The sequence below is a fragment of the Alosa sapidissima genome, chromosome 6 (assembly GCF_018492685.1).
Source record: "Alosa sapidissima isolate fAloSap1 chromosome 6, fAloSap1.pri, whole genome shotgun sequence".
Lineage (NCBI taxonomy): Eukaryota > Metazoa > Chordata > Actinopteri > Clupeiformes > Clupeidae > Alosa > Alosa sapidissima.
This window is the reverse complement of record NC_055962.1, coordinates 18,429,840-18,450,188: the sequence shown is the minus strand read 5'-3', so window position 1 is coordinate 18,450,188 and position 20,349 is coordinate 18,429,840. Positions and strand designations below refer to the sequence as shown.

At 43.8% G+C, this 20,349-nt stretch overlaps 1 protein-coding gene across 11 annotated transcripts in view; it reads right to left on the bottom strand.

The window, feature by feature from the left end:
• kif1ab (kinesin family member 1Ab) overlaps positions 1 to 20,349 on the bottom strand; it is a 30,588-nt gene that overhangs the window by 3,915 nt on the left and 6,324 nt on the right. Inside the window, exons 13-44 of one of the 11 annotated variants that reach the window (XM_042096543.1) lie at positions 19,578 to 19,613; positions 16,499 to 16,701; positions 15,501 to 15,580; positions 14,108 to 14,183; positions 13,666 to 13,745; positions 13,205 to 13,395; positions 12,704 to 12,884; positions 12,290 to 12,362; positions 12,114 to 12,207; positions 11,844 to 11,992; positions 11,544 to 11,722; positions 11,283 to 11,420; positions 10,941 to 11,059; positions 10,612 to 10,697; positions 10,232 to 10,367; positions 9,460 to 9,643; positions 9,171 to 9,261; positions 8,923 to 9,041; positions 8,673 to 8,728; positions 8,119 to 8,227; positions 7,933 to 7,999; positions 7,661 to 7,745; positions 7,462 to 7,567; positions 6,974 to 6,997; positions 5,867 to 5,981; positions 3,501 to 3,634; positions 3,297 to 3,358; positions 2,864 to 3,009; positions 2,540 to 2,719; positions 1,809 to 1,880; positions 1,273 to 1,382; positions 803 to 904 (exon numbers count right to left, since the gene is read on the bottom strand). In XM_042096543.1, coding sequence (XP_041952477.1) covers positions 803 to 904; positions 1,273 to 1,382; positions 1,809 to 1,880; positions 2,540 to 2,719; positions 2,864 to 3,009; positions 3,297 to 3,358; positions 3,501 to 3,634; positions 5,867 to 5,981; positions 6,974 to 6,997; positions 7,462 to 7,567; positions 7,661 to 7,745; positions 7,933 to 7,999; positions 8,119 to 8,227; positions 8,673 to 8,728; positions 8,923 to 9,041; positions 9,171 to 9,261; positions 9,460 to 9,643; positions 10,232 to 10,367; positions 10,612 to 10,697; positions 10,941 to 11,059; positions 11,283 to 11,420; positions 11,544 to 11,722; positions 11,844 to 11,992; positions 12,114 to 12,207; positions 12,290 to 12,362; positions 12,704 to 12,884; positions 13,205 to 13,395; positions 13,666 to 13,745; positions 14,108 to 14,183; positions 15,501 to 15,580; positions 16,499 to 16,701; positions 19,578 to 19,613 — 3,583 coding nt within the window. Of the gene's footprint in view, positions 1 to 802; positions 905 to 1,272; positions 1,383 to 1,808; positions 1,881 to 2,539; positions 2,720 to 2,863; positions 3,010 to 3,296; positions 3,359 to 3,500; positions 3,635 to 5,866; positions 5,982 to 6,973; positions 6,998 to 7,461; positions 7,746 to 7,932; positions 8,000 to 8,118; positions 8,228 to 8,672; positions 8,729 to 8,922; positions 9,042 to 9,170; positions 9,262 to 9,459; positions 9,644 to 10,231; positions 10,368 to 10,611; positions 10,698 to 10,940; positions 11,060 to 11,282; positions 11,421 to 11,543; positions 11,723 to 11,843; positions 11,993 to 12,113; positions 12,208 to 12,289; positions 12,363 to 12,703; positions 12,885 to 13,204; positions 13,396 to 13,665; positions 13,746 to 14,107; positions 14,184 to 15,500; positions 15,581 to 16,498; positions 16,702 to 19,577; positions 19,614 to 20,349 lie in introns of all 11 variants that reach the window. The other 10 variants (XM_042096544.1, XM_042096545.1, XM_042096549.1 and 7 more) reach the window with 10 other exon arrangements.

Below are 20,349 nucleotides of genomic sequence, written 5' to 3'. Positions count from 1 at the left end.
GCGATGGATGATGATAAATTGGTAACGTCTGAAGCCTCAGATGTCCGGTCAACTCCACCACCACCAGATAAAAAGCAGAAGTGTCGGGCGTATCTGTCGGAATCAGTGACATTGCAGTGGAGTTGCGGGGGGTGCGGCCGCTCCAAGACACTGTCATTCTCCATGTACACTGGACATGCAAAGTGTTCTTTACCCAAAGCATACAGTAGGCCTATGGGTTCTCTGTCTATGATCTGCAGGGTTAGGGCCTCCTCGACGAGGTGATTACTGGTCCGCGGATAATTTCTGGCACAATTAAACGGTATCATTGAACCGCAGCAGAAAGAAAAAGAAACTAAACATTTCCCAGAATAGGAAACATTTCTTAATTTATTGTTATCAAATAAAGAGGCATAGCATTAGGGGGTAGTGGTGTGAGCGCTCATTCTTGTGTGTGCGCATCTGTGTAAGTTAAACAGTCACCACTGGAGATAACGTGGGTAGCAGCAACAAACAACGTAGCCTTTTTAAAACAACGAACGAAGCAAACTCTTGCTGTCCATGAAAAGATACTGGCTAGATCTTGTTAGGCATGTTTAAGTTAGGCTAATGAACATGTTGCATTCTATACAGCCTGATTATGTCATTCTTTAAGCTACATAGCCTGTCTCCAGTTTTCCTCAATTTAACTAATTAAGAAGGGATAATAGAATATTTGACCGGCATATCATCAAAATGTCCGGAAAACGAAACCTCTGACCGGCACCATTTTTTTCTAGCGGAAACTCTGCCACACACATATGCACACACACACTGTACTGACCTGACACGAATTTCCTGTATGTTGGGAATGAAGGTGAGTTTGGTTTTCCTCTCCTCTGGGCTAAAGGGGTCCAGATCAGGACTAGAAGCCCCAGAGTCACACCTGAGTAGATACACACACACACACACACACACACACACACAGACCAAGCTGTCTCAGTTTGGTTGAGCTGAACGTGAGAGGAGAACATGACAGCACTGATGTGGTCTATCTTGATTCAAAACACACTCTTAAACACACTCTTAAACAAAAGTCTTAGTGACAGATAGATAGTGACACTGACAGAAGCATTTGATAATACTCAAATAATAACAGAGATATGGTTAAAACTGGATAAACCCACAGAGACGGTAATGGATAAGGAAAGCAGGTTAGACAGACATCCAAGCAGACATACACACATATACAAGTGTGTGTGTGTGTGTGTGTGTGTGTGTGTGTGTGTGTGTGTGTGTGTGTGTGTGACTCACCTAAAGTCAGTGTTACCATAGTGACCATCCAGTAGGGAGGGGCAGGTGGAGGAGGGGGTCAGAGAGCTCAGAGCAGAGGACGAGGAGTCCCTTAGGAGCAGCGCAGAGAGCTACACACACACACACACAAACACACACACACACACACACACACACACATCCACACACACACAAATGCATTATAAACAAACATATAATTTCAGTGTGAGCCTATATAACATACATACATGTATGTGGATGTGTTCTTTAAATTGTCCTAAAATTGTTGAGAGAATTGCTTTAAAACTTAAACTCTTTACCATGTTGTTAGTCGCTTTGGTTAAAAATGTGTCAGCCAAATGTAATGTAATGTAATGTAATGTAATGTGTACATGTGTGTGTGTGTGTGTGTGTGTGTGTGTGTGTGTGTGTGTGTGTCTCTGTGTGTGTGTGTGTGTGTGTGTGTGTGTGTGTGTGTGTGTGTGTGTGTGTGTGTGTGTGTGTGTGTGTGTGTCTCTGTGTGTGTGTGTGTGTGTGTGTGTGTGTGTGTTCCTCACTTTGCTCTCACTGGCACTGCTGCTGACCTGGCTGTACTGGCGGTTGAAGGTGTGCATAAGGAGACGCAGACACTGTGGAGACAACAACAGTCAGTACACACGTGAGTCATTGACAAATAAGGTACTGTGAAAATGTGTTGGTACTTTACAAATGGACAGACAGCATTTTTTTAAGTTGGAAGAATGTGTTTAAACAAGTCTTAATGGCTGTGGAACATTTACAGGCGTTTTAATACATTTATAGAATGTATTTGCTATTTTACCACCCAAAAAATGCCAGGTGGCACAATCACAAGTTTCTAAAAAAAAATACACACTTCTTTCTTTTTTTCCCTAAGTGTTTTTTTTTACCTGAGTGTCTACAGTGCTTAATACATTATTATTTTGTAGTTGATCTTGGTATTAAAAGTAACTTATAAATACTTTATTGTGTACTTTATTTATTCATATTTTAATCCTTTATTGAAATGTAAATAAATGCTTAAGTATAAGTGTAAGTATAAGTATATTGTTTTATACAATAATTAGGTACTGTACAACACACTTTTCAACCATTTGTTCACTTTAATCTACTATGTCTTGGTTTAAATTCAAATGTTACCCAGTTGCACCGCCTGACGATGCGCAATGTCACGTCATTGACCCACATACACACACCTACATACACACACATACACACACACACACACACACACACACACACACACACACACACACACACACATACACACCTTGGCAGTGAGCTCCTTCTGTCTGTCGTTGGGGAAGGCCAAACAGGGTGTGTGTGGGCTGTTTGGTGTGAGAGGCGACTGGGGGCTGTCAAGGATATCCCGTCCTCCACACACACCCTCCTGGGCCAACACACTCTCCAGCTTCTCCCTGAGGAGCAGGTAGTGACGGGTCCTCTCCACCTGGGAATACACACATCTGATTTAGTACACACACACACACACACACACACACACACACACACACACACACACACACACTCACACACAACACACACACATACTGTACACACACACACACACACACACACACACAGGGGCACCCACCTCCTGCAGCAAGCTGAGTTTCTCCAGTTCCCACTGGTGGTCCAGGATGAGGCTGTCACTGCGAGGTCTCCAGCCAGCCAGGTTCTCCTCACCTCGCACATACGCCACTGACGTGTCCAACACACGCCTACGCCGCCGCTGCATTCCTATGCACACACACATACACACCGTACACACACACGCACCAGCCACATACACCATACACACATACACCATTCACACACACAGCAGCCGGATACAGCCACACAAGCACACACATACACCATGCAAATAACATGCAACAACACACAAATACACATAGTGTTAGCAGAGAAATCTCTACTTTCTACATCTCAGAAATGTGCACAGACACAGAATTGTAACACACACACACACACACACACACACACACACACACACACACACACACACACACACTGAAGCGAAGGGTTACCTGGGCTTCCAGCGTCGGCCAGGTGGCACAAACTGAGCTCATACACACCAGTGACTCGACTGCTGCACAGGAGAGGATCAAAATCAACAAGACATGTCAACTAAATGCATCTGCTACACACAAACACACACACACACTTTCTCAAACACACTTACACAGTCAGAAAGACCCCCCTCACACACACACACCAACATGCACGCTCACCCCTCTGTGGGACGGAGTGATCCGGTACTGAAGAGGTTCCGTATGGAACATGAGGCAGGTAGTTTAGTGTCTCTGGAGTAGAACACCATGCAGAGGTCTTTAGTGATGACCGTGGGCTGGGTGCAGTTCTCAATCTGAAGAGGGACAGAGTCAGAGGAGACGAGGGTTGAGTGGAGAGATAGAAAAGAGTTGCTGTTGTAAGATGTTATAATAATAATAATAATATTAATAATAATAATAATAATAATAAGCTTTATAGCATATAGCACCTTTCATACACAGAATGCAGCACAAAGTGCTTTACATTTGGAAAATTTAACACAAAAATAGAGATGAAAATAATAATAATAATAATAATAATACATTTTGAGGCTAACGCAGCAAGTTGCTGCGGTAGTATATAGGTTTTGTTAACAAATGCCTACATAACCCTACTTATTGCGGGCCCCCTGAAAATACCAACAGTTTCCTGCAAGTTGTGCTGAGCTGTGCGGTGTTGTGTGGTGGTATGTTGTGTTGTATGTGATAGTGTGTTGTGTTGTTATAGTGTGCTGTGTTTTACTTAGAGGTATACGGACATGTGATGCAGTTTGTGTGTTGTTTCATGTGTTGTGTTTTGCATTATAGTGTATTATGTTATGTGCTGTACCTGGAGGTTTGTTGAGAGTGTGTTATATTGTGTATAGTATATTGTGTATAGTGTGTTGTGTTATGTTGTGTTATGTGCTATAGTGTGTTGTGTTATGTAGTGTGTTATAGTGTGTTGTGTTATGTAGTGTGTTATAGTGTGTTGTGTTATATAGTGTGTTGTGTTATGTTATGTTGTGTTGTGTGCTATAGTGTGTTGTGTTATGTAGTGTGTTATAGTGTGATGTGTTATGTAGTGTGTTATAGTGTGTTGTGTTATATACATGTAGTGTGTTATAGTGTGTTGTGTTATGTAGTGTGCTATAGTGTGTTGTGTTACAGTATGTAGTGTGTTATAGTGTGTTGTGTTATGTAGTGTGCTATGTAGTGTGTTATAGTGTGTTGTGTTATGGTATGTTGTGTTGTGTGTTATATTGTGTTGTGTACTATAGTCTGTTGTGTTATGTAGTGTGTTATAGTGTGTTGTGTTATGTAGTGTGTTATAGTGTGTTGTGTTATGTAGTGTGTTATAGTGTGTTATGTTGTGTTGTGTACTATAGTGTGTTGTGTTATGTAGTGTGTTATAAAGTGTTGTGTTATGTAGTGTGCTATAATGTGTTGTGTTATGTAGTGTGCTATAATGTGTTGTGTTATGTTATGTTGTGTTGTGTACTATAGTCTGTTGTGTTATGTAGTGTGTTATAGTGTGTTATAGTGTTTTGTGTTATGTAGTGTGTTATAGTGTGTTGTGTTATATAGTGTGTTGTGTTATGTTATGTTGTGTTGTGTGCTATAGTGTGTTGTGTTATGTAGTGTGTTATAGTGTGATGTGTTATGTAGTGTGTTATAGTGTGTTGTGTTATATAGTGTGTTATAGTGTGTTGTGTTATGTAGTGTGCTATAGTGTGTTGTGTTATGTAGTGTGTTATAGTGTGTTGTGTTATGTAGTGTGCTATGTAGTGTGTTATAGTGTGTTGTGTTATGGTATGTTGTGTTGTGTGTTATATTGTGTTGTGTACTATAGTCTGTTGTGTTATGTAGTGTGTTATAGTGTGTTGTGTTATGTAGTGTGTTATAGTGTGTTGTGTTATGTAGTGTGTTATAGTGTGTTGTGTTATGTAGTGTGTTATAAAGTGTTGTGTTATGTAGTGTGCTATAGTGTGTTGTGTTATGTTATGTTGTGTTGTGTACTATAGTCTGTTGTGTTATGTAGTGTGTTATAGTGTGTTGTGTTATGTTATGTTGTGTTGTGTGTTATAGTGTGTTGTGTTATGCAGTGTGTTTTAGTGTGTTGTGTTATGTAGTGTGATATAGTGTGTTGTGTTATGTTATGTTGTGTTGTGTGCTATAGTGTGTTGTGTTATGTAGTGTGTTATAGTGTGTTGTGTTATGTTATGTTGTGTTGTGTGCTAGTGTGTTGTGTTGTGTAGTGTTATAGTGTGTTGTGCTACGTAGTGTGTTATAGTGTGTTGTGTTGTGTTGTGTTATAGTGTGTTGTGTTATGTAGTGTGTTATAGTGTGTTGTGTTATGTAGTGTGTTATAGTGTGTTGTGTTGTGTTATGTTGTGTTGTGTGTTATAGTGTGTTATGTTGTGTAGTGTTATTGTGTGTTGTGCTATGTAGTGTGTTATAGTGTGTTGTGTTATGTAGTGTGTTATAGTGTGTTGTGTTATGTAGTGTGTTATAGTGTGTTGTGTTGTGTTATGTTGTGTTGTGTGTTATAGTGGGTTGTGTTGTACCTGGAGGTACGCTGAGAGGGTGATGTAGATTTTCTCTCCATAGGGAGTCACACGGTTCAGAAGAAGGGAGTTGTGCATGGAGCTATCCCACGCTGCCTCAAAACGATAAAACGTCCTGCACGTAACACACACACACACACACACACACACACACACATACACAGACAACATCAACACAGAGAAACCCCCACAGAAAAACATATAAACATAAACAATGACAAACAAAAAACATTCAGAGAAACAAACATACCGGTAGCAGCAGCGCATAAACACAACTTTAAAACTAACAAAAGAAAAATAGAGAGAAAAATAACATCATAACAAATAACAAAAACGTCTTGAAAACACTTCCGTGAGGAGTACTGTGAGCTCTAGCAGAGAGGTAGCGTGTCACACACACAGGTAGTGTGTGTGTGTGTGTGTGTGTGTGTGTGTGAGAGTACTGTAAGTATGTCTGTGCAGTCCTAGAGAATACTGTTGATTACATTAAACCATTATACTAAACACTATTACAGAAAGCCTACTTAACACCAAACACCATCGACCACGACATGCAAGTGAAACATCTAGCTGCACATGCAGGAGACACAGAAACATACACACACACTCACACATGCAAAACACACACACACACACACACACACACACACACACACACACACACACACATACACACACTTACATACACAGCCAAAGCATACGAGTGAAAGAGAGGAGAGGAAAAAAGAACAAGAACAGGGGGAGAGAAGGAGAGGAAATGTGAAAGGAGAGGGGAAAGAGAAGGTTTGGAGATGAGGAGAGGGTAGGAGATGAGGAGAGGAGAGGAGAGGAGGGAAGGTGTGAAAATGAGAAGATACTGTAGGAGATGAGGAGAGGAGAGGAGGTGTGGAGATGAGGAGAGGAGAGGGTAGAAGATGAGGAAAGGAGAGGAGAGGAGAGGAGGTGTGGAGATGAGGAGAGAGAGAGAGGAGGTGTGGTGGATGAGGAGAGGAGGTGTATCTATGGTCAATCCCAAGAGAGGGGAGAGAGGAGGTGTAGAAATGAAGAGAGGATAGGAGAAAAGAGGACGTGTGGCTAGGAGAGGATATGAGAGGAGAGGAGGTGTACCTATGGTCAATCCCAAGTGACACACTGCAGGGAGGAAAAAAGCAGGAGTGGCATTGAGGTTCAGCTGCATGACAAACAGGCAACCACAGACTACATACAGTAGGGCTGAGTGTGTGTGTGTGTGTGTGTGTGTGTGTGTGTGTGTGTGTGTGTGTGTGTGTGTGTGTGTGTGTGTGTGTGTGTGTGCGTGCGTGCGTGCGTGCGTGCATGCGTGCGTGCGTGTGTGTCTATGTGTGTGTCTATGTGTGTGCGTGTGCGCATGTGTGTCTGTGTGTGTGTGTATGTCTGTGTTCGTGCTGCTGTGTTGGGCTTGTGTACCTATGTGTGTCTTTATTAGTCTGTGTGGTATCAGACTGATATATGAAGCCTGCAGAGAGTATATGTGTTTGTCCATGCCCTTGTGTTTGAGGCTATGTATATGTGTGTGTGTGAGTTTGTGTTTGAGGCTATGTATATGTGTGGGTTTGAGCAAGCTTCAACAGACATACCGGTCCTCATAAGCTGGCCGTAAGTATCCTGCATTCAGGATGTTGAGTGACAGGATATTTGGGTCGATGATGGTCTCATCGGCCTCTGGGCTGTTCCGAATACGTCCTGCAGGGGGAGAAAAAGACCAACTTGAAGATCTGCAAAACAAACTCCATGTGCAGCTCTCTGGTTTCAAACGGTGGCCCACAGTAAACTCACCGATTACCAGCTCCCGAACTTCCTTCCATTCAATGTCACTTCCTGTTTCGTGGGCGATCGTCACAGTGATCCTCCTCTGGATTCCCTGCAGAAGGATGACCAACCCAGTGACAGTTAAAATTTCTCTGTGAGTGTATACATGTGTATCTGTGTGTATACATATGTGTGTGTGTGTGTGTGTGTGTGTGTGTGTGTGTGTGTGTGTGTGTGTGTGGGTGTGTGTGGGTGTGGGTGTGGGTGTGTGTGTGTGTGTGTGAGAGGGAATATAGTACCTGGTGCAGCAAGAAGGTGCCATGGCAAGGCATTCCTCCCCTGTGGTCCACTATTGCAGGGATATAGCTGAAAAGACAACAATATTAGCACACTCTACAGACACAGACAAATACTATAGACACACACACAAATACTACAGACACACACACACACACACACACACACAGTCAGTATCAGCTACTTACTCTCCATTGGCTTCCAGCTCACAAATCTCAAAGAAAGCCATGAGGTCATATTTGCAGTGACATGGACCAGCTGTAGGGGGCGTCACTGAGCTTAGCTTTGTGGCAGGAACTGAGCGGAGAGAAAGGGAAGATATGAGAGAGAAAGAGAAAAAGACACCGCCAGACAATGAGTATAATATTGTAGTATTGTGGATGTATGTCAATGAATATAGTATCATAGTATCAAAGATGTATGTAAATGAGTAGAGTATCATCATAGTATCCTGGTGAAGTGCTTCCATAAAGGAATGTCTAGTCCATTTAGACTTTAGCTGCACGTCAGGACCTCCTCTGTGGTAGCCCCTACTCTGTCCACGAATAGTTTAATGCTGCCTACTAGTGGATATAATAGTCAAGTTGACTAGTTTAATGCTGCCTTCTAGTGGATATCATAGTCAAGTTGACTAGCTGATGAAACCCCTAATTTGTCATATTGTATCATTGTATCATAGCTATATGAATAAAGCCGTGAGTCGTGAAGATAGAGTAGAGAGAGAAAGAGTAGGACGCCTCACCTGGCTTGGATAAGGGCATCACTCTTGGGTACTGCCTTCTGCTGGGACGCAAGGGACTGGATGGGTGGGTAGAGACAGAGAGAGAGAGAGAAAGGAGAAAGAAAAAACAGAGAAAATAGAGAGCAAAGAAGAAAGGAGAGAGTGAGTGAAGAGTAACCAGAACATTTATATAAATATAAAAAGAGAGAGAGTAAAAAAGACAGGGTAAAACAAAGGGTGAAACAGAGAGAGTAAAAAGGCTCAGCCTCACCTGATGAGGTCTTTACAGAGGGGTGGGAAGGGCTGCTTCTGGTAGTGGCCAAACACCTCAAACACGATGGGCTGCGTCCGCATGTATTCGATGAAGGACTTGGTGACCTCCACAGTGATCTAAAAGCACACACACATGCAGGAAAGTGGGTCTAGCAGGTCTGTAGGTTGCATTAGTGTTGGTTCCACAAAAAGTGATGCGTCACAAATCCAGGTTTTTAAGAAGTTCTTTGTTTTAGCTGAGCTTACATTCTGTACGTGGTAGAACCCAAGAGGTGGTCCCCTGCCTGTGTTCTTCAGAGGTTCTGTAGAGAACGCCTCGTCATGGCGATGAATGAAGCTGCGGAACAGAATTTTTTTAATTCATCATCATCAAGCTCATTTCATCCTGTTGTCATTTCGGGGTGTCATTTCACATGTCTGCTTGTCTTTGCAAATATTGTTGTTTCTGTTGGAGTGTTTGTGTGTGTGAAAGCGTGTGTGTGTGTGTGTGTGTGTGTGTGTGTGTGTGTGTGTGTGTGTGTGTGTGTACACTCACTTGAACTGGCAGAAGATGTCTGCATACTCTGCTGGGATGCTTGAGGCCTGGAGGACTGTGACCCTGAAGGTGAACTCTGACCCCAACCTCAGATGCTGCTGCATTGCCTTCTCCAGACCGCCCTCTAGGGGGCCATCTAAGCCTAAGCCAGCCTTCAGAGGGCTACTAGGAGTCTCAGGCGAGACTGGGGACACATACAGTATCACATCACACACACACACACACACACACACACACACACACACACACACACACACACACACACACACACACACATATATAAAACATCCATCACAAATTCAACATATTCAATCTCAACATCATGCACTCACAGATAAGTATTACAGTAATCACAGTTATGTATTATGTAAAATGGATGTAATTATCATATCAGCTACCATGCTAACCAAGTGTGGGATCTTGACCATGTTAATGGGGTCTGATTACAGTATGTGAACAATCACTTGGGACTGGCAATGGCAATCATTGATCTTGACTTACAGTAAAGTTACACCACATTCAAGACAAGTGGGAGTTAAACTGAAATTACACTGACCTCTCAGCTACACAATAGTCTATCACCTGTGTGGGTGTTGTTGATCTTGACTTTAAAGACTGTAAAGTTACACTGCATGCAAGACAGGTGCAAGTGAAACGTAAATTAATCAATTTACACTGTCCTCTCAAATAGTCCTAAGTTAGTCTTAAGTTACATTAAAGCTAAACTTTTCTTTTTTTCTTCTCAATCTGTATTTGTGCTTCTGTTGATCACCTGTGCAGGTGTTGTTGTTGACCTCGTCAGCCATGAGGCCGATGTCAGATGCTCCGCCCTCTCCCTCCACAATGCGGAGTTCCTCCTGAGAGGTGTTGGAGTGACTCATGCCCCCTGTGCCCGCCTCCATCTGGAACTGACCAACCAGAAACAAATCAGTGTTTTATTTTGAATATGACTGTTATGTCTTCATTATACTGTTATAGTCATCCATTGCCGGCTGAACCATCTATCCACACAGACAACACGTGGCGCCTAACTGTCTTGTTGTGAAAATGTGAGTAGAAGTGAGTACATGTTGGACGCCATTTTGTAAAGATGGTTAGCTGGGATGCTAATTGGCTGAAGCTAACCCTGCCCTCCTTATGCCTACCACTCACCTTCTCAAACTGCTGATCCTCAAAGGATATCTTTGCAGTTCCTGACTGACGCACGCCTGAACCATAGTCTGGAGCCTCTTCATCAGCTGCAGATACACACATACACACAAACAACACCAAAGGAGTTCAGTAAAGCATGGAAAATATGCAAAAAAAATCAGAAGAACCAATAAAGCATTTCTCATAGGAAATACATGTGTTTAAAAAAAGAGCTGAAAGATTAAAAGTAAAAGCAGAACCATATGCAGAACACTATGGAAAAGACTTCTGTGAGTCGAAATCTTTAATGGACAATACTCCTCCTGAGCACCAGGGGGTGCTGAGCTCACCTGAGATGGCCTGCACAGCAACCCTGAGGAAGCCCTTGACCTCGCCCTTCTCACTAACGATGGCCACACGGTGCACCAGGGGCACGGGGTACAGCAAGTTACTCAGATACACAAACGCCCTGCGGACAGGATAGAGAGAGAGGGAGAGAGAGAGAGGGAGAGAGAGAGAGAGAGAGAGAGAGAGAGAGAAAACAGAGGAGAGAGGGCAAGGAAGAAAAGTGAAAGAAGTGAGGGAGAGGAGAAGAACAACATCCCATCCACATTGAAGACAAATAAACAACATGAACAACACACACAAACACACAAACACACACACACACACACACACACACACTCACATACCTTCCCACCAGGCGGAACCAGGGGAATCTGTCGTAGAAGGGGTCTCCCCCACTGAGGCCGGCCTCACAGTCCTCCAGTGCTGGACTGGGCAGCTCTGCAGCACGGTCGTACATCTCACGCATTAACTCCAAGCGTTGCCTACACACACACACACACACACACACACACACACAGGCATTATATATCTCTAGTATGTTTGTCTAAACTTTAGGCCCTAAATCATGCACTATATTACACACACACACACACACACACACACACCTGAGCTTCTCAAGGGTCCAGTAGTGTGTAGCTCCATTCTTCTGGTCCTGTACTTCCACAGCTACGATGGTGCGGGGGAAGGGGCGCGTCTCACGCTCCTGAGAGGCGCTCGGAGGAAGCAAGTCAGGGGGCAGAGGGGAGTACAGGGTGTCCGTCAGCAGCACAAACTGGAACTGGACCTGAGGGACACACAAACACACACACACACATTAACACTCATTAATATTAGTGAAGGTGGTTGGAGTCAAGTAAAGACCTAGGTGTATTGATGTGAAGGCGTGTGTGTGTGTTTGGGCTGACCTTTTTCTTGAGCTCCACGCTAATGGCGTTAGCCTCTTTGAGGAAGATGGCGTTGCCCCACAGCTGGTCTCTCAGAGAGGTGAACTGGTAGCACCTCCATCTGCGGAAAGCCCACAGACCCAGCTCTCGGTCTCTTTTGGTCCATGGTACTGCAGAGTAGAGGAGAGAGCCGTTAAACACACACACACACACACACACACACACACAGAACCAGCTGACTTCATCCATGGTACTGTAAGAGAAAAGAGAACATTCTGGAAATGTCACTACCTTCCTCCTCTGGCTCCTCTTCTTCCTCAGTGGCATCTGGCCAATAGTGAGAGTCCACTTGCTTCTGCAGAGCCTCCAGCTTACTCTCATAGTCCTACATACACACACCAAGGCATTATTATGCTTAGCTGCAGCTCTAGTGTGTGTGTGTGTGTGGGAAAGAGAGAGAGACTCACCAGTCGCTGCTGCTCCAGAAGGTTGCTGGCCTCCTCTCTCTCTCTACGGTACTGGTCCTCAAGCTCCTGTAGTCTAAAGAGACCAACATGCACCATTCAAGATTTCCTACACAAAGTCCACTCAGAGCCAGAGGGTCCACTCTCTTTCTGCCTGTGTGTGTGTGTGCTTCCCCAATGGCTCACATCAATGCCTTGTTTGGCTATTTTTAAGAGTATATGACTGTGAGAGTGTGTTTGTGTGTGTGTGTGAGAGAGAGAAAGAGAGAGAGAGTGTGTGTACCTCTGTTTCATCTCCTGCTTCAGATTTATGTGTATATATGTGTGTGTGTATGTGTGTGTGTGTACCTCTGTTCCATCTCCTGCTTCGGATTGATGTGTATATGTGTGTGTGTGTGTGTGTGTGTGTGTGTGTACCTCTGCTCCATCTCCTGCTTCATGTCGATGCCTTGTTTATCCAGGAGCTCCCTCTGAGCAAAGGCCCAGTCCACAGGCTCCACGGGGGTCTCTGCGCAGGGCGTACGCTCACGCTCCTGCCGCGCCTGCTCAGGGTCGTTGAAGCGGAATACGTGACTCTTCCCCATGATGATGCGGTTACCTGCTCAGGGGGACACATTTGAGTGTTTAATAGTATGACACAAATGACAACGATTTGAGGCATGAATAAGAATATCTTGCAATTAATTAAATAAAACTATGAATTATCTTCAATAACATTGTTATATCTTGAGGTGAGGTATTATTGTTATTGGTATTGTAACATTAAGGCATTAAGCATCAGTTGATGGTATGTGTGTATATACTTGTTTAAGTGTTTGTTTTATGAATCTATATGAATCTGCCAGTCTGTCTGTGTGTGTGTGTTTGTGTGTGTGTGTGTGTGCATCTGTTTGTGTGTGTGTGTGAGAGAGAGGTCACCTGATCTGAGGATGGTCGGGGCGGTGACTCTCTTGCCGTTGACGTAGGTCTCGGCCCCCTCACACGTCTCCAGGACGACCAGGGTGTCCCCTGTGGGTGTGGTAGTGCTGGTGAAGATGCAGTGCTCCTCACGGATGAAGTGACCACTCAGGACGATGTCCTGACGGGTCTTAGCATCGTCGCGACCCACCCTACAGACACACACACACATACACTTCATTAGATGACACGTGCACTCAGAACAATTGTTTTAGCATCCTTACAAACTCATCCTATTTGAACACAAAGACTCATTTGCATTATTACATCATTTTCCAGTTTTCAAATCTGAAATACAAACAATTTATAACTCTAAAACAGACATTAGGCAGCTGCAGCAAACACAGAATAGTCTAAGCAGCATTATGAGAGTGTAGTTCTATTGAACCATGAGAGGTTGAATACTGTTGTTCTTGTCTTACTTGGTGATGCCATCTTTAATGTAGTAGAGAAGACACTCAGACATCAGTGGGTCCTCATTCAGATTCACCAGGTGAGGCGTCTGAAACACAACACAAAGGACACCTATCAAAGGATACCAATGGCCATATACTATGTCTCCATCATCATACAGCAGGAATACTCGGTGTAGGAGAGGGTATGGAGGGTGAAGTGGTCTCAGTAGGAGAGACAGAAAAGTTAAGACAAGTGATGCATATATGTGACCTTGTGTGTCTTGAAAGGCACTTTCAATAAAATGTACTATTATTATTATTATTATTATTATTATTATCATATGGAAGTTTAGGCAAATTTAACCAAGCAAATGAAACTAAACGGTGAAGGAGGTCAGATGGGCAGTGAAGGTGAGAAAGGTAAAGTAGGTGTGACACATTAGACAGGTAGGGTATATCCTCCACTCACCTTCTTGGGGGAGAACACACCAACCGTGCCTCCATCTTCCCGTATAGCAACACCCATCTCAGCCAAGAGTGCCTCCCTGTGGAATAAAACTGTTAGTGTGACTGTGGTAACATGACTTCTATGCCTGGGTGTTGTTATAGCAATCAGTATTCTGTACACTGTATGTCATATCTGGGCAACTTGGATTGCATATGTCAACTGTGACTGTGGTAACATTTAGGGCAGTGTTTCCCAAAGTCTGGGTCGCGACCCACGGGTGGGTCGCAGGAGATTTTATTTGGGTCGCCAGCACAATGTTGTGATACCATTTGTGATTTGATACCAGGAAAGCTAACAGTTTTCCATTAGGATGTAGTTTGTTAACTACCACAGTTTTGTCATAAAAGCTCATGAAACTGGCGCATGAAACTGGGGGACGAACGCATCGCAGAAGGGGTGCCAGAGCATGGATATCTACCTCTCAAAATGAAACCGTTATGTGGGGCGCCTGCCATGTAGCCTACCTCGCAGTTGCAAACTAAGGGACATAAATCCGCCTATTTGCACGAACATTAACAGATACCAGCTCCTCAACTTTACCGATTAAAATCTAGCGACCGTGCAGTCAACTAAAGCAGACATCCATAGACCGGACATAAGGCCGTCCAATTTGCATGTAGATAATTTCGATTGTAGATGCAATCTTTAAAGTTAATATACCTCCTCACATTCTTATTTCTGATTTAAAATGCACAACAGTGCATTATATTAGGCTACAATTTAAATGGACATTTCAAACACTATTCCTCTCGTTTTCTACCTCTAACTCCAAAGTAAAGGCGCATTCTTCCGGCTATTGCGTAAAAGCCTCTTGTTCTGATATAACAACTATACAATATAATATAATACAACAATACAATAGGCCTATAATGACTTGAGTTATTTGCTGTTTACATCGGAATTGACGTTCACAGTGTTATGGACCCATTTGTCTGCAACGCAACGTAGGCCTAGCCTACAACATTTTTTTTAGAAATACAGGAACAGCTTACTATGCTGACGAATGACGACTGCGCAACATGCGAGAATTTCCCCAAACTCTCGGATGCGCATTACATGTAAAACATATCTTTTCAGTAGTCATTTCCAACTTTTCACGCTGATGGTGCTCAAAATGCAACACAACCGTGTTCAAAGCAGGATCTATCTATCTAGCAATGTATGGTTGGGCAAGGCATAGCAAAGTTGGAGAACCTGTGGCCTAAAACAATATTGGTGGTTGCAGGGTATTTGAAGTGAAATGGGTCGCGATGGTCTGTCATTTTTAAAAAGTGGGTCCCCAGAAAAAAAGTTTGGGAAACACTGATTTAGGGTGTTCGATAAGTGTTGAGCTACGGTAATGGTGTAAGCAGACCTATCCATGCGGATGGCCTCAGTGCGTCTGAGTTTCTCCTCCCAGGTCTCGTTCAGCTCAGCGATGATCTTCTCTGTTTCCTGTGGCACACACACACAAATGTTCAGGCTCAACAAAAACGCCCAGCCCTACTTGTCCTGCCGTCTGCCTTTAAAGTCTCCCTATCATCAGCTAAGTGTTTCTGTGTCTGCCCTGCAGCACACACAAGTTTCAGCTCAGCAACAGGACAGAAGACTTTTATGTCGTTCTCATCACCCCACTCTTCTCCATATCCTCTGTGTTTCCTGCAGCACACACACATGTTCTGACTCAGCAACAAGATTGAGGATTCTCCCCTCATTCTCGCTATCCTTTCTGTTCCAGGACACGCCACCAGCAGAAACACACTCCAGCCCTATTGCCCTCCTACACACCTGCTTTTTAGTCTCCCTCTCACCAGAGGAGGACATCCCGGTTCCAGAAAGTAAAAGTCTTGTCATATATTCTTTCTACCTGTGCACTTAACACAGGTGATATCACTAAATATCCGATCTACCTGGCTGCTAATTAGGATGAGCTGGTTTACTAAATGGTTGGATGAAATACTTGGCAGGACTTTTACTTTCTGAACCCGGGATGTCTGCTTCTGCGGCTCTCACCCATCTGTGATCACCTATCTCTGCACAAAAAATGAATGAACCTATCTATCTCTGTCAACTTCACACCTCTCCTATTTGCCTTTCTTTTCCCTCCTTTAGCCCACTACACCATTTCATCTGCCGTCCCTCTATCTCCCTCTCCCTCCTCAGTTCCCTACACCAGTGGTGTAGTCTAGTTAGCTGTAGTGGGTATATTGTGATGGTGATGCTTTTTCAGTGGGTATACTGCATAGTCCTGCGTATCACGTAGACTACACCACTGCCCTACACACTTTATTTCATCCCCTGCCCTCCTCCTCATCCTCCTCCTCTTTTCCCCCCTTTTGTCCTCTATCCTTTCATCCTCTCCCCTCGTCTCACCTTCAGCCTCTCGATGGTCTCCTCACTGGCGGGGCTGAACATCAGGCGGTCGTGCAGGTTGTTGACGGACGCAGCGCGGCTGGACAGTGCCGATATGGAGGGCGACGGACTCATCCCTGTCATGGCATTGGTCACTGTGGAGAGATCATTCCTTTGATTCATGGCCTCGAGGCCAATCACACTGTTCGTGTAATTGTTGAGATCTGCCAGGGAGGGGCAGAGCAGGGATTATAAAAGGGGAGCAGCGTGGAGGAGGGGGGGGGGGGGGGGCAGGGTGCGAGAGAAACGGACAGAAGCAGGAGGAGGAGAGGTGGAGGAGTGGAAGAGCAGGAGGGAAAGAGAAGAAGATAAGAAGCTGAAGACGTTTGTCTGATAGGAACTGAGCGAAGCAGCAACAGAAAAGGGGAAGCAGCAGCGACGCCCTGAGGGGGGCATGGGCCGGTTTCCATGGATACAAGACTGTGTGTTTGGTTGTTATGGACATGGGAGTGTGCGTCTGACTGTCATGGAAAGTGACGCCATGTGGTTGCCATGCCCTGGTTGTCCATGGCGACACAGACCTTGAGCCCATGCAAGTTGTGGTTCTCCCAGAAGTTAAATCAGACCAATCAAATCAATCAAGGTGTTCACCCAATGCATTGCATCTTTCAAAGTATCAGTGGTTCATTATCATTCATCAGTGTCAAGGCTTAATCCGTCTGTAGTTGATGCTCTGGTTGTGCTGAGTGGGGCTGCGGGAGAGCCTGCTGAGCCCCCAGCAGTAGCGGAGTGGTCATCAGGACAATCGAGAGAATTCTCTGTGCCGAATGATAGTACCGTTTTGAGGCCAGGCTGACTACTGTGATCTTATTATAAAAATGGCATGATATCGTTATTTATATAATTTCTCTGCTGTGCCCTACAGCAGCCTGGACTGTGCGATCACAGACCCTCTCTTTTACTTTTACAGCTCTGCCCACACAGCCCTGGTAATAACGAGGTAACAGCTACAATGACCTGACATGCAGGTTGCGAGATGGATACAGGGTCAGACTGCTGAAGATTTTAGATTAGCGTCTACGGCACGTGTGAGGTTAGCCCCGGATTTCCCTAAACAGGAATCAAGTCGAGCTGGGTCACACTCCCATCAACCCAGTAGTATTTAGTGTCCCACTCTACTCCTAGATAGATAGGTAGATGGATAGATAGATAGATACTTTATTGATCCCCAAAGATCCCATGTGGGGTGGGGAAGAGAGGGCTGTAGTTCACTGCCACCAATATGAGAAGAACCAGGAGCATCAACATGAGAGGGAGAAGCAGAGGAGCATGATATATGGACACTCTCTCTCTCTCTCTCTTTCTTTCTTTATGTCTCTCTCTTACTCACACACACACACACACACACACACACACAGACACACACTCACAACACGCATGTACATAAATACACCGACCCACCCAGACATAAAGACACACATGGACACAGATAACACACACACAGATAACACACACACACACATACAGACACACACACATACAGACACACACACACACACACACACACACACACACACACACACACACACACACACACACACACACACACACACACACACACACAGTGAACACCAGCAATGAGCACAAGCTTCAAGAGCAAAATCTCTGCCAGCCTCAGAAACTCCCAGAGCACCAGAGCCATGAGCACCTCAACTCAACCTGTCAATCAAATACTTCATCCCCTCCCCAGCCTGTCAATCATACATAGTTCTTTCCTAACCAATTACATACCAAGTCCCAACCTGGCAATCAAACACATAGGGCCCTAATTTAAATGATGAGCAACGTGCAAGTCTGAAATCTAACTAAAGCTAATTTAATTGAATTTAATTAAATTCACCCACATGCCACAGGAGCTAATTCATGCACGAGAACTTTGCTTGTTGATATTTAAATTAGGGCCCAAAGTACCCTCCCAACCTACCAATCAAAGACCTAGACCCCTCCTCAACCTGTCCAAACACACACTCAACCTCCCAATGAAACACCTATGTATACCTACACATCTGGAACATTATCCTATGCCAATCAATTAAATATTTACTCTTTCCCTGAATGTTCCAGTCAAACACCCAATGTAAGAAAACATCTAAAACCCTTTCAATATTATAATCAAACACACAAAACTTATAAAGATATTCCTGGACAAGTCAATCAGTGTGCTCTTACTTCTTCAATCTTTCAATCAACCGAATGTTTCTCCATCTGTTAGCAATTTGGTCAACATGTAAAGGTTTGAGACCCTGTTTTGCACAAAAGTTTAGCTAAGACTATAATCTGTAGTGCAGTTTCAGATTGTTTTTTCACTGCAAAAATTACTTGTCTGACCAAGTGTTAATTTTTTGATTGCATTTAGTAGGAAGACACTTACCTAGCGTTTTCTCGTAAAATAATTTTTACTTAATTTAATAAGAGTTTGACTTATTTTTTAAAATATGTTATCAAGAAAACAAAAGGCTGCCTGTGCGTTAAGCAAATTTGTCTTGATAAGACGTCTTCAAATAAGTCAAACTGATTTTATGAGAAAGCACTAGGTAAATCTCTTTATGGGCAATTCCACGGAAAATTTACTTTTTGTCACATCCATAATCCCAGTCAAATGCCTTGGTATTTGTATGATGTGAATGATAACATTCATTTTTTGTGCATTTTTTCTCATTTACATTCATCAGCCAAAAATAGCAAATGCTCAAATTTCATGTAATCATTCACATCATACCATACCATCACATTTTATTGGCGTCATGGATGTGACAAAAAGTCCATTTTCCGTGGAATTGCCCTTATACTAAAAACAATACTAACTAGATATTTTTATCTTAATATAAGATTAATAACACTAGATTTCAGTTTTTGCAGTGTTGTGCTTTATGCAGTTGAGATGTAATCCATACATCTCTCTTTAACTGAGTCCAGTTTCTGTTTGCGTTCGATATGCTCTGGTGCTGCAGGAGCTCCCTGACCCACCCCTCCCCACCCATCAACGAGCTGCCAGAAACTGAGGGCTGTGGACTCCACAAGCCACGACTCAGATACACACATTTCTGAGGAATCGCAGAGGGAGGGCCCCGATTGGCTGAGAGGGAAAGAAGAGACCAACGTCAGACGACATACAAAGGTGCACACATGCAAACACACACGCACACAGACACACACAGTGTATATACAATCATAAAGGTGCACACATGCAAACACACACGCACACAGACACACACACTCTCTCTCTCTCTCTCTCACACACACACACACACACACACACACACACACACACACACAGTGTATATACAATCATAAAGGTGCACACATGCAAACACACACACACACACACACACACACACACACACACTCTCTCTCTCTCTCTCACACACACACACACACACACACACACAGTGTATATACAATCATAAAGGTGCACACATGCAAACACACACACACACACACACACACACACAGTGTATATACAATCATAAAGGTGCACACATGCAAACACACACACACACACACACACACACACACACACACACACACAGTGTATATGCAATCATAAATAAACACACACACTCACTCACACATACACACAAAGGCATACAGACTCTACATCATCTAACTGTGTGTCTCTCTCCCATCCTGTCTGCCTGCATCTCTGTGCACGAACTGTCATCCCGTCTGCACTCTGTGCATCTGTACACCTGTGTATCTATCTCTGTGCACTTACCTTTCATTCATTTGTGTGCTTACTCTTGATGAGGTCTCCCAGTCTACCTGTCTATCTGCCTTTCTGTCTGTCTGTCTGTCTGAACTCACTCTTGATG